The 17,780-nt window shown below is 38.8% G+C and overlaps 1 protein-coding gene across 6 annotated transcripts in view; it reads right to left on the reverse strand.

Annotated features, from left to right (window-relative positions):
• Window positions 1–2,525: 2,525 nt before the first annotated feature.
• The window catches only part of RPS6KA5 (ribosomal protein S6 kinase A5), a 199,183-nt gene continuing 183,928 nt past the window's right edge, over window positions 2,526–17,780 (reverse strand). For 4 of the 6 annotated variants that reach the window (XM_054447530.2, XM_054447534.2, XM_063651997.1 and 1 more), the window contains 3 exons: window positions 10,766–10,925; window positions 9,193–9,356; window positions 2,526–7,885 (listed from right to left, as the gene is read on the reverse strand). In XM_054447530.2, the coding sequence (XP_054303505.1) occupies window positions 7,637–7,885; window positions 9,193–9,356; window positions 10,766–10,925 (573 nt within the window). In that variant the 3' untranslated portion in view covers window positions 2,526–7,636. Of the gene's footprint in view, window positions 7,886–9,084; window positions 9,357–10,765; window positions 10,926–17,780 lie in introns of those variants that run through there. The other 2 variants (XM_054447531.2, XM_063651996.1) reach the window with 2 other exon arrangements.

Below are 17,780 nucleotides of genomic sequence, written 5' to 3' on the forward strand. Positions count from 1 at the left end.
AAAGCTTTTAGAAGAATATTAAGAATATCTTCATAACCTTGCTGTGAACATTTATTAAATACGATGCAAAATTATTAGCAATTAAATAAAAGATTGGTATACTGGACTTCATAAAATTTTTGGTCATCAAAGGAAAGCACTTAGAAAGTAGAAAAGCAAACTAAAGAGAAGACATTTATGATAATACACCAGACAAAAGCCCTCATATCCATAAAATATAAAAGACTCCTGCAAGTCAGTAAGAAAAAAGACAACCCAATAAATATGAATAAATGACTTGAACAGGCACTTAACAACTGAGGATAGCCAAATGACTAATAAAAATGTAAAAAGGTGTTCCACACATCACTACTTATCAGGAAAATACACCTTAAAACCTCAGTGAAATACAAAATCACCAGAATGGCTAAAACCACAATCAAATATACACATTTGTCAGAATGGCTAAACTACTAGGGCTGATGGTACCAAGTACTGATGAGGATGTGGAACAACTAGAACACTTATACATTATTGGTGGTATGTAAATTGGTACAACCATTGTTGAAAACTATTTGGTAATATCTTCCACAGCTAAATATATATTCATCTTATGACTCAGTAGTTTCACTCCTTTTTTTTGTCTGTTTTTTGAGACAGGGTCTCACTCTGTCACCCAGGATGGAATGCAGCGGTGCGATCACGGCTCACTGCAGCCAGCTGTTTCACTTTTAAGTGGACACACGAGAGAAATGAGTGTACATGTCCATTAAAAGATATGTACAAGAATGCTTATGGCTGCTTTAAACATAAAAGCTAAAAATTACAAACAACCAAAATGTCTATCAGTGGGAGAATGGATAAATCGTGATGTATTTATCTGATGGAATACTACAGAGCAATGAAAAAGAACAAGTTATTGTTATTGCTACATACAACAACATAGATGCATTTCACAGACATAATGCTGATCAAATTAACCAGACACAAAAACCTATAGACTGTATAATTCCATGTATAGGAATGTGAACAACAGTGACAGAGGTCAGAGTGGTGGTTATGTCTGAGGATTGACTGGGAGCCTCATCTTGATCTGAATGATGGTTATATGGGTGCATACATATGTAAACATTTATTGAGCTGTATTCTTAAGACCTGTGCACTTTACATACCATGTTGCAATAACATTGTTAACAATATGATCACTATCTACATGTAGTCTTAATGCTCCATTTGGACTGGACTCTGGCCACTGGATGTCAGTGTTTGGAGCAGTGGGCAGCAGGAAAAGCTGGGGAAGGAGTGGGAAAACAGAGAACAGAGCTATCACATGGGTTTCCTAGAGAAAAATAAGCACTTTATGAAGCTTATAAGTTCCTTTATGTATACAGTAGACAAAGCCTTTTAAAGAGATTTGTCCATATGGGCACTGAAATAACATTTTTGTAAAGTAGCCTTCTCTATGTTGATCGCAGATGTTTCTATCTCAGAATTGTAAGTCTACTTGCTTTCTCACACAGCATCATTATTTTCTTATTCCTAATAATTTTCACCACAAACATTTCCCAGCTCTGTCCCAATTAAATTCTTATTTCTCTGAATGGAATTACAATTTATAAATGTAGGTCCACATGCAGGCATCTTAATAAGTAGTGAGTGAAATACCAGTGTAGAAATACACAAATGAGTGTGGACACACCATAGAAAAACAAAAAAACAATACGAGAAAAAGTGCATGTACGGAGTATGGGATGAATTGATGCAGTTAAGGAAGACAACTCAAAAAGCAACTCATGGCTGGGCAAAGCTGGGAGGCTGAGGCGGGAGGATTGCTTGAGGCCAGGAGTTTGAGACTAGCCTGGGCACCATACTGAGACCTTGCAGCTATTAAAAAAAATTAGCTGGGCATGGTGGCTCATGCCTGTAGTCTACTTAGCCAGCTACTTAGGAGGCTGAGGTACAAGGATTGCTTGAGCCCAGGAGGTGGAGGTTGCAGTGAGCTGTGATTGTGCCACTGCACTCCAGCCCAGGTGACAGAGTGAGACCCTGTCTCACACAAAGGCAACTCATTTGAGCTGAGGCTTGGCTATACTTTTAATTGTCCACATAGAATAGAGGAAAAACAATGTTTTTCATCTTTTTAAATCTTCCATTTACCTTTTAGTAAGACAAATTATCTTTATGTAAAACTGTGGAAGAACAGTTACATAGATTGTTGCAGCTTAGATGATTTTCAAGAAGTTTAAATTCTACACATAAGGATACATACCATTTTTACCAGCTATACTTTAAAATGCCAGTCTTTAAAAATTCCTCTATGTGTATATGTGGTTTCTTCTTTTCAAAAATTCATGCCTGTGAAGTTTTTAGGAATATTTTTCAAAACTTTAGTACTGAGGCATTAACTTTTTATGTGATACACCACCTTTAAATTTCTGTTTTTATTCACCCAAAGAATGAGAATTATTGTACATTGCTAGTATTTATAATTTCAGCAAACAGGATAGCAGTATAGTAACTAAAATAAACTATTAGGAAGAAATGAATGCCTACCACAGCAACAGAGCTTTAATGAGGTTAATTGTCACATACATATCCATTCCAACATAGCAGTGCACATTTCACATGACCAGCCTCTTATGTAGTTAAAAATAAAATTGCAGTTTTAAAATGTCAAGCTCTTCAACCTTACTGGATTTTAAAACAAAGCAAACAAAAGAGACAAGCATTTTCTAATCTATCTACAAGCAGAAATGCCAGAAAATAATGCTACAGTATTCCATACAACTTAAATTTCCTTTTCTAAGTCAAGACATTTCTCTTTTCTTCTGTTTTATTTTTCTTCTAATATTAAGAAAATTTAAAACGTAAATGAAAAAACTGCTTAATGTGGCAAGGAACAAGAATGAAACTAGATTTTTTTTTAGTAAAGGGGCAAATTGTATACCACCATACAAATTAAAAATGTTATGCAATGAGAAACAATAATGGAAACAGCATAATGCCACATACTATCCCAGTTTCCTGTGCTCTGAAGAACAGCTGCTATACTAAATACTAACTTGACTTATCTGAAGTATTCAATACTTTCTGATAACCCAAGCAGCATTATATTAATAGTTAGAATAATACTACAAAATGTCCTTTTACCTGTCCCACAAGAAATACACCAGGAAACTTAAGCCTGATGAATAACTACTAAGAATCTTGTCTTTTAATACAAGTCTCCTTCTAGACACAAAATCCTAGCTTTTTGTAATGTGGTTAAAAGGAGTAATGGAAAGGAAATGACTGCCAATAAACATTTCTTATTTTGCACTAGGGTGAAGAAGCCAAGACACAAATATTTGGAAGCCACTTTAGTTTCTTACCCCTTTTCAGCCAAATAGTAGGAAAACATTAGGCACCTACTTAATTCAGAAATTCATGAAACAGGGTGGACAACAGCCTTGAGTAGGGGAAGCATTTGGAATGGTAATCAATTACTTAATTACATAATGGGGAGCTGGGCATACAAAGAAAAGGGCTCAGAAGAAATATCTTGAAAAGTAAGCAATATGGAAACTGAGGACAGAAGTGAGGCTAATCAAATGTTCTTAGGAAGATGTTGCCCCCCTGAAAATATGCTCCCCCAATAAAACACGTAAATAACTACTCTTAAGGAAAATATTTTCTCTAAAGAATGTCACAATTTGGAGTGAAGTTACTTAACAAAACAGGGAATAAAACCTTTATGTTGGCTGTAGCAGTTATTTTCTTTGGGTAGATTATACTTAAAATATTTCCTTCATACATACTTCTGTTAAAAATGTTTTTTTCCCATTCTTGAGTTTTACAATGTCTCCTATCCAAACTTCAAATTTCATTAGAGCCGGCTACATTTGTTTTAGTGCCAAATACAGGTATCAAGTGATGACAGACACTTATGTGAGGTACACAATCAATTAAAGGCTGGAAATTGGGGTATTATCATGTAAGACATTTGAGAGGCCAAAAGTCATATAATTTTAAGATACTTCATGATGTTACAGTAATAATTCATCTATGTAACAATTACTTTGACATAAGTGGCATATCAGAATTTAACTTATTTACTTAGATCTTAAGGAATATTAGATGTATTTTCACATGAACACTCAAATCATGCTATTATTATCAGTCACTGGGAGAACAGCCAAAGTAATCAGGCAGTCTAAGGCACATATAGACCCAATAATTTATAAATTTTCACCATTATGAGGTACCCTGTTTTTAATAAATATGACAATAACAGGCGCTTGAAATGGGGGCAAGGTGAATAAGTACCCAGTAAATTGTATACTTTTATAAAGTAGTGTATTTGAGAACATAAACTGAGATACAAAAGGAATTTCCTTACTTTAAAAAAAGTGATTTCTATGTTAGTAGATTTCTTTAAAATAACTTACCTTATATTTAAAAGTTAGTCATTTACATACTTAAGAAATCAGCAGCAATCTAAAAAAATTAAAAGGCAGTTTTCTTGGGTAATGAACCTGTGACTCCAAGACAGACAACAATGTGGAAATTAACTTAGGAGACTGACTTTCTATTCTAGTAATTCAGTGGTTTTTTACTTTATAAAGGTTTGGAAGAATTAATGAATTTCTTTTTTTCTTAAGACAGGGTCTCACTCTGTTGCCCAGGCTGGAGTGCAGTGGTGTGATCACAGCTCACTGCAGCCTCGAACTCCTGGGCGGAAGCAATCCTCCACATGTTGGCCTCCTGAGTAACTAGGGCTACAGGCATGAGCCACCATGCTTAGCTAATTTTTATTTTTATTTTTGGAGAGACAGTGTCTCACTATGTTGCCCAGGTTGGTCTCTAACTCCTGGTTTCAAGTGATTCTCCAGTCCTGTACTCCCAAAGCACAAGGATTACAGGCCCGAGCCACCACACTCAGCCAATCAATTTCAAAGTGCTAATTAACCTCTTTCAGACACAGGATGTGGCAGAGTAATTAGAAGAAACTGGCCTTTCTTAACATCTTTCCTCTATTATCTTCCTTTTCTTATTCTTGCCTCTTAATTTGTCATACACAGTTACAAAATATATGAATCAGGATTTATGTTGGCATGAAAATTATATGCAATACAATCAATAAGTGAAGAAGGGAGGGGGTGGTGTGGCTCTAGTCCCAAAGTTAATGTCATAAAGAGAAATAATGTAAGTATTTGTATTTCTTAGATCTTCTTCTATTTTACTCTTAATACCCAAAAAGAGTCCTATCACTTAACATTTTTATATATTTTGTAGTGTTTATTTTTGATGTGACCAAATGAAAGGTTTCTGAATTTTAAAGTGCAATTCACTGTATGTTAATACACAGCCTGCATATGACCTAACTGCTTCAAACTTGGCATCAAATGCTGTCTTTTTGGCACTTATAAGTAGGGTGTAGATAAAGATATTTGACAAGAGCACAACAGTGTTTGTTAAGGTCTTTTCAAAAGCCCATTTGAGATTATTCAGGCAGGCTCATCAGTTGACGGCTAGCCTATCTTTCCTTCTTCCTGTTAGTCTGACTGCCTTTTTACCCATTTCATTGCCTGTCAAATCCTCCTCAAGAAGAAGAGGCAAGGGAAATAAATGAAAATGAAACCCATTAATTTCCAATATTCACAATGAAATCAATCGTGTCATCAATCTGTATACTGTCTGACCATTTTTCTGGATCATTTTCTATTAGCAACGTAGTCCCTTTAGTTTGTACTTTACAACTAGTATTTTCTACCAGGATGCACAGTTTAAAAAATGGCTTGAAGAGCCAAGTATGTTCCAAATACGTCCAATATAATTATAAATATGGTCATTTTCTTGATTACTAGAGATCTGTGCCTGATGGAATCACATTTTGTGAATTAGCAATAGTTTGGTAATAATTCACACAAAATTCCCCATAATTACTAGGAATAACTGAAAGCTGGGAGTATAAAACTTTCATTAACTCAATATTATGTAGCCATTTGGGCCAGCAAAAAGTGTAAAATATTATTCCCAATAACCACTGTGGATAAAAATGTGAACAGAATAATATAATATTTTGAAAATATTTTAATATTTGCCATTTTTTGCCTGTGCTATTAATATATACATTGATTTAGTAATAAATATACTACTATTACAGAGTGCAATATTTTTAGTATTCATAACTGGTTGAAATTAATGCTGCTATAACCTCAAGAAAGGAATAAATAAATACCATGTCCAAATTCCAAACTAATGCTCAAAAGGTTAGCATTAACAAAAACTATAAAATAAACATGTTGGGCATTATCTCTTTAAGCATGATTCCTGTAAACAAAGCAAAAAAATCACTTTTCTCAGCCCTGACATTTCACATGATGGCTTTAAAAGAAAATATAACATACAAACCCTATCACTTCTTTTTTTTTTGCATAGGGAACGAATTAATTGTATTTTTAAATGCAGCAATCTTTTAATGAAATGTTTTCATCACATAGTACTTGTTTTCTGTATGAATTCAGAACTTTTGAGCAATAAAAGTGCTCTGCATAAGTTTATAAAATATGCTTTCTGGATTTAAAATTCAACAGAAAAATTTCCAAACCAGTCATAGGTATGATTCTAAAATATTATGTACATAATATATGACTACAGGAGGAAATTCCTCACTGTAGTACAACACAGTGTACAAATATGAAGCACAGTGTTTAGTTTAATTTCCCTTTAGGTTTTCCTCACATTGGTGCATAAGTGGCTGACTACATGACACAACATGCCCCATTCTACTTGTTGCATACAAAGTAGAAGAGGGATGTGAGGACAAATTTAAAGTAGAAAATGAAAATAAATGGCAAAAATACAGTGCAAATGCTTTAAACAGTGCACTTTATAAAATAGTTTGCTTTATTCATACTTTTTTATAAAGTGCAATATTACTTAAAACAGAGAGACATGTACCTTAATATTCTGCAATAACCATTAAAACAAATTGCCAGGAAAGAGCAGTGCAAAATTAAAAACATACACATAGCTTAGCATGCATCTCAGATGGATCCCGAATACAGAGTATGGGACCTTGAGTTCTTATATCTTTTTTTTTTTTCACTTTTTAGAAAAAGTTTAATAATAGCAGGTTATCATCATATGTAACAATAAAATAAAAACAATAAGTTAAAATCTTCTCTCAAGAAGTAAGTATATGCCACACATAAAATTCATTACAGAATCTTTTTTGAAAACAGACCCCTTTCTCTGATAAATCATAGTTTGAAGGGTGCAAATTTCAAAAACCCACATTGTCCACAAGGCAAAGCAAAAGGTATCATCACAGTATGAGTCATTTCTTGTTGGCAGACATCTGGAAAACCTGTGACTTACAAGCAGCTCAAATCTAGCCCTAATTAAATTTACAGGAATCTTTGCTCTTTCAAGAATAGTCTTGTTGGCATCATGCTAGGTTGCTAAAAAGAGTAATATGTGCTCTATTCACAGTAACATTCTCTGTCCAGTGCTTTTGGATGAGGATAACCAAACAGGTTTTCCTGAAAAAAATCATTAGGAGGCAGATTCCAATGAGACCAACGGGAAACATTTTTAAAAGCGTAAAAGATCGCCTCAGGCATATGCTGAGGGAATAAAGGTGCAATGGATCACTGATACACTCCTACCATGCCTAAGCTACTGAGTCCGAGAACTGGAAGAGGGTCTCCGGGTTATTGCTGTCGGCAGGATTGCTGGGCTGCAGTGTCTTGGTGGGTGTAGTTTTACCGTGAGAATGAGAGGAAGAAGAATGGGAACTCTCACTGGAACTGCTGCGCGTCTCGGTACTGGTGCTAGTCTTTTTCATTTTTCTTCTCTTAGCCAAAGGGGCCTTATCGACATTCTGAAGGCAAAACCCCTCTCTCTTGTATTTGTTAAAGGCCTAGGGGGGAAAAAAGGGAACCCCTGTGAAGGTAAAAGTACTGAAGCTTTCCTAGCAGTTATGACTTAACGGCAGAAGACAACTTTCCATTGGCAACTGCAGCCCCAAGTTGTTTTAAGGGAACAAAGCTCTTAAAACCTTTATATCTAAGCCTATTGGCAGGGTGGAGAAGTTCATGGGAAAAAAATTCTGAGGGCTCTGTTTAAATGAAACTAGCTAGGCGGTCTGAGAGTCACAATTCTAATAAATCTTTTGAAGACGTTAGTACTACATCCTAATATGAAACAATTGACTGGAAATTCCTGAAGACCATCAGTAATCTAAACTATCCCCATTGCTTTTACTGGTTCTGTGTCTAAGATTTAAAATTCTGAACACAAAGTCCCAATGCAAGCAGACTCGACACATTCTGAGTCTTTGCTCTTCACTCCCATTCAATGTCATTGGATATATACTGGACATTTACATGCACAGAGAAGCACAGCTCTACAGCCTTGCCCTGGCTTCCTCCTCCTGCAGCCTGTCTTCACTCTCCTTAGCCTAGGCTTGGACAACGCTGCAGTTACACCTTGTAGTTGTCACCTTGCAATCTATGTCACTGAGAAGATTTGGATCATCTGATAGAAATTCTTGCAGTTAATCTCTTTACCATCTCGACATTTCCTAGTTTATTACTTTTTAAATCCATTTCTGCTGCTGAAGAAGCACTATCCCTATACCTTCTCCTTTCTCGAAATAATCCCTTTGAAGGTGACTTTCTGTTTCCCTAACTCATCTTATACTATACTTCACATGAATTATCTTAATGTATTTGCATCTGCTTGGCACAAATGTGCATAATCCACAGTTTCTACCGGATAGTCTCAGTCTTTCAAACATACAATCTATACTTAATACCAATGAACTTACTTCATATCCCTCCCAGTTTTAAGAATGTGTGATGTACTAAATGGTTGTAAAATGAATGGACTTTCAAATGTGCCTTAGTTCCTAATGTTTATTATGGTTTTTAAAGAAAATTATTTAGTCTATTTGAGAGGAAAAAGTTCTATTATCTCATCTCATAAGGTCATTCTAAAAATTAAATATGTATTTTGTGGGTTAGCAGTGACTCCGGTCCCCTGTGCACTTTTTGTTATAAAGTGTTTATAACCATGAAGCAATTTATAAAAACATACCTAAAAGTAAAAGGACACATATTATTTTAAATGTGAAACAAAGAAAACGTATCTGAGGCTACAGAGTAAGAACATTTGATTATGATTCCTACTCAAACCGCCCAACATGTACAGAGCACAGGGCCTTACGTGGAAGGTTGCTTTCACACAGGTATGCACGGCAGCTCCGGAAGATCCTAGAATATCCGGAGTCATCAGAGGATTGGAGGACAGCTGACTGCCATCTTGAAGCCATTCATTGTACCTCAAGCCAGACATTTTAAGCCTTTTGTTTGGATCTACTGTGAGAAGTCCTGTGGGAATAGATATTTTTATTTTATGACTTGTCATTTTAAACATGGTTTAAAAACAAACTCGGAAATAAATCTCAGCTATGTTCACATGACATAATGGTTTCTATATAGTTTTAACCTCCTACAAAGATAATTAGATTTTCCTATTCATTTAAATTCTTTTGTGAATGCTGGATTCTAATGATAAAGTCACAGTAGCCTATTTCTAGGAAGCTCCAGGCGAAGTGGCTTTTCAATCAGGAGAAAATAAACATCCAAAACAAAGATTCCTACTGGTGACTTGGTAAGCTCCAAATGAGCAAAAAGCACACAGATCTACTTCATCCATGTACCAAACATTTACTGGCCGTCTTCTATAGGTCAGGGAGTGCAGTAAGGCACTAGAGATATGGAGATGGAGATGCAGAGAGGAGCTATTAATATTAGACGACACACAGGCAAAACCCCAGCTATTACAACAGCAGGGACAAGTGCGATAGCAAGATACACAGGCACAGTGTGTTAGCAGGCCCAAGGGAGAGTGTAGCCTAGGGAGTGAGGGCGTCCTGGAAGGCTTCTAGGAGATGAATCCTGTAGGATAAGGAGAAGTGGCTAGGGAAGAGGATTAAGAAGAGCGTGTAAAGACACGGAGGGATCTGAAAGCTCAGCATACCTGAGGAATTCAAATATCCTGCAACGGCAGAGCTGGGGTGAGGAGGAAGCAAAGGCAGACAGGACCAGGTCATGAGGGGCTTTGAATGTTAAATGCTAGGTTAAGGAGTCTGACCTGAAGCAAACAGAGAGTCTCCAAAGGATTTTTGGCAGAAAAGAGGCATAATCACATTTGGATTCTAGAAAAGTCCCTCTATTGACAGATGATGAACAGCTTAAGTCAGAGGAAGTGAGGCAAGGTGAAAGGATGTTGCAGGATTTCGGGAGAGAAATGGTGATGAGAACAAACGCAATGGCATGTGAATGGGAAGGAAGGGACCGGACTGCTAGAAGCGCTGCTGAATCTGTAGAACTCTGTGACTGGCTGTAGAAGGCAAGGCAGGTGCAGGTATCCAGGAGGACGCCTAGGTTTCTGTTTTGGTGATCTGGCTTCTTAGCAATGCCACTGTTGACAGGAGGAAAGACAGGAGGAGGAGTGTGTCTGAGGGAAAGGACAGTCAAAAAGTATTGGTTTGTTTTAGATGTGTTTGACTGAGATGCCAGTGGAAGTCAAGTGCTAGCTCATGTTAGAAATGTGGATACCATTACTAAAGAGAATGTTCTGATAAGAAGACAAGGCTGAAGAGAGTAGCCTGGAAGCCTTTTAGAATACACATGGATTCCTTGAGTAATTAACATGCAAATGTATGTGTAATGGGCATGATTCTACTTCAATCACTACACATCATATAAAATGTAAAATTTCATTAGATTCTTACCTTGGATCAAATCTTTAGCCTCTTGGGATACATTCTTCCAGGCTTCTCCTTCAAAGGAGAAATCTCCCTTTTTAATTTTCTTCATGATTTCCACTGCGCTGGTACACGTCAAACTTCGGTCATGAGATTGGAAGGGAACCTGTCCTGACAACATTGTGTACTATCAGGGGAAAAGTAACAAAACAGAATGACTACCCAGATCTGTTAAAGCCACTCTAATAATCCTAATAGTAACATAATTGGTGTAATTTACCAATTGCTACAACTAGCATGATTGAGTTTAAAAGATTACATGATTCCTCAGGGATCTAGAACTAGAAATACCATTTGACCCAGCCATCCCATCACTGGGTATATATCCAAAGGATTATAAATCATGCTGCTATAAAGACACATGCACATGTATGTTTATTGCGGCACTATTCACAATAGCAAAGACTTGGAACCAACCCAAATGTCCAACAACGACAGACTGGATTAAGAAAATGTGGCACATATACACCATGGAATACTATGCAGCCATAAAAAATGATGAGTTCATGTCCTTTGTAGAGACATGGATGAAGCTGGAAACCATCATTCTCAGCAAACTATCGCAAGGACAAAAAACCAAATACCACATGTTCTCACTCATAGGTGGGAATTGAGCAATGAGAACACATGGACACAGGAAGGGGAACATCACACACCGGGGACTGTTGTGGGGTAGGGGGAGTGGGGAGGGATAGCATTAGGAGATATACCTAATGCTAAATGACGAGTTAATGGGTGCAGCACACCAACATGGCACATGTATACACATGTAACAAACCTGCACGTTGTGCACATGTACCCTAAAACTTAAAGTATAAAAAAAAAAAAAGATTACGTGACTTCTATCACTGAGGCAGTGAATACATCTCAAAGACTTGTAAACCAGTGGCATGGCTTGTTATAATATAGATTTAAAATCACATTTATGACTATACTCAGAGCAATAAGAACAGAAAAGGATAATCCAACTGCTTCAGAAAAGATGGTACTGATGTTAACAGAAAATAGAGAGATAGCAGAACTCCTGAATAACTATGTTTTTCTATTCCATTTCCACCATCCTTTCCCCAGGACATGTAACTATGGTTAAGGACTTGAAAAACTTTATATAGGCCTTCCTATTTGATCTGTAATTACCCCTGTTTTTATTTTATTTTTCTCACTGTTGTCTTAAATACAGTGAATTATCTACAGCCACCTGTTTTCATTGTAGCCATATGTTTGAAATCTATGTTTAAGATTTTCCCCTTTATAAAGTTAACAGAATAACAAACAAGCCAAGGCTTATCTTTGTAGCAGAGATTGCATTTTAGAAAAGTGATCCTTTAAAATTCTTGGGAGGGTTTTTCTCTGCTCACTGATTTTCGGTCTTGCAGAGATGGCGGGTTGGTCATCAATGGTGGTGGCTTGGCTGGTGTTAAGTAGCTGTGTCTGGGTATGGACCAGAGAGGACCAAAAGGCGGCCCTACCGGATGGTGTGAGAAGGGAGCAGTGGTGTCGGCAGGAGCCTGGGCTGAGGGAAGCGTGCTCATCCTGGCACTTAGAAAGGGACACAGAGGGGAGGCTCAGTGTCAACCCCAGCCCTAATTAGGAGACATGGAAGCCACAGGATGCTCTGGTGATCTAGAAACAATATGCCATCTTTCTTTTCTGGTCACGTTTCTGACAAGTGGGCTCACCCTCACTATGGCAAGATGGTGAAACAGCTCTTACACACTGGCTCTTCAGAAAAGATGGAAACTCCTAGACAGGCTAATAAAAATAACATAAAAAGGACAACCAGGAGATCCAATAAGGTAAGGTAATAAACAAAACATGAGTAAGAAGGATGGAGAAGACAGGAATAAGACCCAGATGCAGCAGGAAGAGAAACTTGACACCTCCGAGGTTACAAGAGACTATAAGGCTTTGGACAAGTTTGGATTTTCTGTAATAGAAAATTGTGCCTGAGAAGAATAAAAACTATATGCATCAGAATGCGCAGAGTTTGAAAATTGAAGACATGGAGAAGGAACCTCAGTTTCTAATTTGGAGCAACCTAACGAGGAAGATTAATTGCTCTAAGAAGGGCAATGTCAGAACGTCTGTAGAAGGCAGACAAAACTCCCTAAATCCTTGATGTAGCTTGAAGGCAGGCTACGACTAGGTCTGAGTGAGCCAGTCCACAGGCTGGCAGTAACTGTCCAAGATTAACTGGAGTCTCACAACTGATACCGTGCCTCCACCTGCCCCTCACCTGACTTCTTCCCTCCTGTATCCTTCATGCAGACACCAGAGTAACAGTCATGCAACTTAAATCTTACAACATTCCCCTATCCAAATCCCTTCACTGGCTTCCTTCAGTCTCTGACTCTTGCCTCTCTTTTTCAGCCTCAGCTTCTGCAGTTCCCCATATTCCAATCCTGTGCTCCCAACAACAGTTCTCAGGGCTCTGGGACTTTCCACATGCTGTTTGGTCTCCTTAGAATGCCATTTTTTTTCTTCAGCTGGCAAAGTCCCATGCATCCTAGTGTAACCCAGTTACCCAGTTTGGGTAACTGGGAACTCTGCAGTCCTCTACTCCAGAGAGAAGACATGTGGCACAGAAGCAGAGGAAATGAGTATTAGGGTCACACCTGGCTGCAAACAACTGCTTTGTCAATAACTAGCTTCGGGATGGGCAAATACGTTAACTTCTCTTAGACCATTTCTTCATGGGTAAAAGTAACAAGTGATATTATAAGGTTATATGAAATCATACATTTAACATACCTAGTATTGTGCCTGGCACACAGTAGGTGCTCAGCAAATGGTTAATAAGTCTCTTAATGCTTCCCCTCTATGGAAAGAATTCTTTCTTCATGATCTTATCCTCCACTACCGTATCCACAGTGCTATCTACACAGCCGCTGAACTGGTGTGCACACCTGTAGATGCCCTATCACTTTGTGGGGTAACTCAATACAACTGTCCACATTGCTAAACTATGAGCTCTCTAGAAGCAGAACTATGTCTTATGTATCACTGTATCCCCTGAACCTTGCATAGTGCCAGAATTTGCTATCCCATGCTTATTTCCTGAATGAGTAAGAACCCTTTAAGAACACTTAAGACAGTGATATGATAGAGACTGTACTGTGGTCTTGATTAAACAGAGGGATGCCACCAAATGACAGCTCTGATGAGTCTGTGGAACTTGTGTCACATGTGTTCCAGATCCCCCCTCCCCTTCCTCGGATGCCAGGAATTCCGCTCCTTTTCCCTAAGTTTCTAGAATCCTATTTCCCTGACTCTTGCTATTGAATAGAATATAGTTTCCCCAGGTCTTGCCTTTCTAGCTGCAAGTTTACCTCCCCAAACATGGAACAAAAGCTCTTCTAATATCTACAGTGAAGGAAAGAAAGGAAAGCAGAGCAAAGTTAGTCCTGTTAATGTGATTAGGCACCATTATAGGGTATTTTCCTCATTCCCCAGAAGTGGAATGATATAATTCTCATTCTGCAGAGCAGAAAACTGGGGCTCCAGTGGTCAGGGGCATAATGAAACCTCCTCCTCTAAAAGACAACCTACTGTACCTTGTACCACTAAGAAACAGGAATAGAACTTAGTGGGCTTCTTTGCATTTTGGAGGTAGCATACATTGCACTTGAGAATACTGCTCTAAGAAATTTATCAAGTGACTCGGAAGGCTACCTGTTTCAAGTGGGGCCTAGCATAGGCTTTTGTTATAGGTCCAATCCTGCCAATTAGCAGGAAGCTACTTGGGCCATAGGATTCAGTTGCTCTGATTGTACTATAGGTATCTGTGAAAGATGAGACTCTCTCGCAGCCACAACAGGAGACTCTCAGAGCAGACCTGAAGTATTCTGGTGCAAGGTGGGGCCTTCTGTGGCAGATAACTATTTTCCAAATAACAGCTCCTGAGATGTTACCAGACCCTGGCAGGCTCTGAGTGCCTCAACATGCAATCCCAAGAGCAGTGCATCATCTGCTAAGATCAGCAGATGCCTTGATTCACCAAGTCAGGCAGGTACAGCAACAAACCAATGCACTATGGAAATGGCACACTCAGAATCTGCCCTGGGCAGTCCAGAAGGCACGAGTAAATGACGTGCTTACATGCATGTCACCTGTCTTGGATGCACTAACACTTCTTCCTTAACTCACACTATGGCCTCACTGGAGGAGGTTCCCTATGATCAACTGATGAGCCTGGTTGACAGATGGTTCACTTAAGTGCAGCTGGCCTGTAGAACATGACAGACTCAGCAAAGATACCAGCTGGCTCAGGATAATACCTTGTGGGGTCGGGGTGCTGTCTCTGAGAGCTGTGCTGAACCAACGGCTGATGGGTCCAGGTCCTCCGCATCTAGATTCTATGGGTGCATGACCCACTTACAGAACTCATGCTTCCTGGCTCTGCTCAGAGATCTGTTCCATGAGCTCAAGTGATCAGCTGCACTTGGTGATGGCACGCGGCCAGCCCAGTAGCACATGCTCTGCTCTCTTTTCCTCAGTCCTGCACTCTTGGGATTACGCTCTTTAATAACATAATATGACATAAGTATTAGCTTCAGGTTTCGCTTTCCGGGGAACACAGAATAGAATATCTTTCTCTCCACTCCTAATTTTTTTTTTTTTTTTTTGAGTTGGAGTCTCACTCTGTCGCCCAGGCTAGAGTGCAGTGGCACGATCTTCGGCTCACTGCAACCTCTGCCTCCCGAGTTCAAGCAATTCTCCTGCCTCACCCTCTCAAGTAGCTGGGATTACAGGCGCCTGCCACCATGCGCAGCTAACTTTTGTGTTTTTAGTAGAGATGGGGTTTCACCATATTGGTCAGGCTTGTCTCTTGGCCAGGCTGGTCTCGAACTCCCGACCTTGTGATCTGCCCGCCTCGGCCTCCCAAAGGGCTGGGATTACAAGCATGAGCCACTGCACCTGGCCACCACTCCTAATTTTTTATTGTGTTAAAATACATTTAACAAAATGTACTATGTTAACCATTTTTAAGTGTATAGTTCGATGGTATTAAATATCTTCATGGTATGCAACCATCATCACCATCCATCTCTAGAACTCTTTTCATCTTGTAAAACTAAAACTCTATACCCATTAAATAATAACTCCCCATTCTCCTTTCCCCCACAACCCCGGCAACCACCATTTTACTTTCTGTCTCTATGATTTTGAATACCCTAAGTATCTTTTTTGAACATACACTATTTGTCTGTTTGTAACTGGCTTCTTTAGCATAATATCCTCAATAATCATCTATGTTGTTGTACATGTGAGAATTTCCTCCATTTTCAAGGCTGAATAATATTCCAGTGTATGTATACAGCACATTTTGCTTGTCTATCATCTATCCATGGAAACTCAGATTGCATCCACATTTTAACTCTGTATGTGTCCATTAGATCTAGTTGGTTAATTCCTCTATTTCCTTCTTATCTTCTGGCCGGTTGTTTTATCCATTATTGAGAGTTGGGTATTGAAGTCTCCAATAATTATTACAGGACTATCTACTTCTCCCTTCAGTTCTGTCAGTTTTTGCTTCATTTACTTCACTGGTCTACATTAGGTGTACAAGTGTTTGTAATTATTATGTCTTCCTGTTGAATTGGATATTTTATTAATATATGAGGAACCTCTGACCTTCTTTGTCTTTTGTAAACTTTTTTTTTTTTTTGAGACAAGGTGTCGCTCTGTTGCCAAGGTCAGAGTGCAGTGGCATAATCACGACTCACTGCAGCCTTGACCTCCCCAGGCTCATGAGATCCTTCCACCTCAGCCTTCTGAGTATCTGAGGCTATAGGCACATGCTACTACATCTGGTTAATTTCTAAATTTTTTGTAGAAATGAGGTCTCACTATGTTGTCCAGGCTAGTCTCAAACTCCTGGGCTCAAGTGATCCTCCTGCCTCAGCCTCCAAAGTGCTGGGATTACAGCTGTGAGCCACCATGCCCAGCCTCTTATAAACTTTTTTGATTTAAAGTCTATTTTGTGGCCAGGAGTGGTGGCTCATGCCTGTAATCCCAGCACTTTGGGAGGCTGAGGCAGTCAGATTGCTTGAGTCCAGGAGTTTGAGACCAGTGTGGCCAATATGGCGAAACCCCATCTCTACTAAAAATACAAACATTAGCTGGGTGTCATGGTATGTGCCTGTAATCCCAGCTACTTGGGAGGCTGAGGCATGAGAATTGCCTGAACTCAGGAGGCAGAGGTTGCAGTGAGCTGAGATTGTGCCACTGCACTCCAGCCTGGGCAACACAGCAAGACTCTGTCTCAAAAAAAAAAAAAAAGTCTATTTTAGTGTAGCCACTCCTGATCTCTTTTTTGTTTGTTTGTTTCTGAGACAGAGTTTTGCTCTTGCCACCTAGGCCAGAGTGCAATGGCACAATGTTGGCTCACTGCAACCTCTGCCTCCTGGGTTCAAGTGAGTCTCCTGCCTTAGCCTCCTGAGTAGCTGGGATTACAGGCACACACCACCACGCCTGGATAACTTTTGTATTTTTAGTAGAGATGGGGTTTCACCATGTTGGCCAGGCTGGTCTTGAACTTCTGACCTCAAGCGACCTGCCCGCTTCGGCCTCCCAAAGTGCTGGGATTACAGGCATGAGCCACTGCACTCAGCCCTGATCTCTTTTGATTACTATTTGCATGGAATATCTTTTCCCATAGTTTCACTTTCAATCTATTTGTGTCTTTGGATTTAAAGTGATTCTTTTGCAGACAGCACATAGTTAATCATGTTTTTAAATCCATTATGCCAATCTCTGTCCTTTGATTAGAGTTTAATCCATTTGCATTTAAAGTAATTACTGATAAAAAGGAACTAACTTCTGTCATTTTGCTATTCGTTTTCTATATGCTTGATAGCTTTTTTGTCTTTCATATTCTGCATTACTGCCTTCTTTTAGGTTTAGTTTATTTTTTTGTAATAAAACATTTAAATTCCTTTCTTCTTTCTTTTTGTATATATTCTATAGCTATTTTCTTTGT

Source organism: Pongo pygmaeus, chromosome 15 (assembly GCF_028885625.2).
Source record: "Pongo pygmaeus isolate AG05252 chromosome 15, NHGRI_mPonPyg2-v2.0_pri, whole genome shotgun sequence".
In the NCBI taxonomy this organism is placed as follows: Eukaryota; Metazoa; Chordata; class Mammalia; order Primates; family Hominidae; genus Pongo; species Pongo pygmaeus.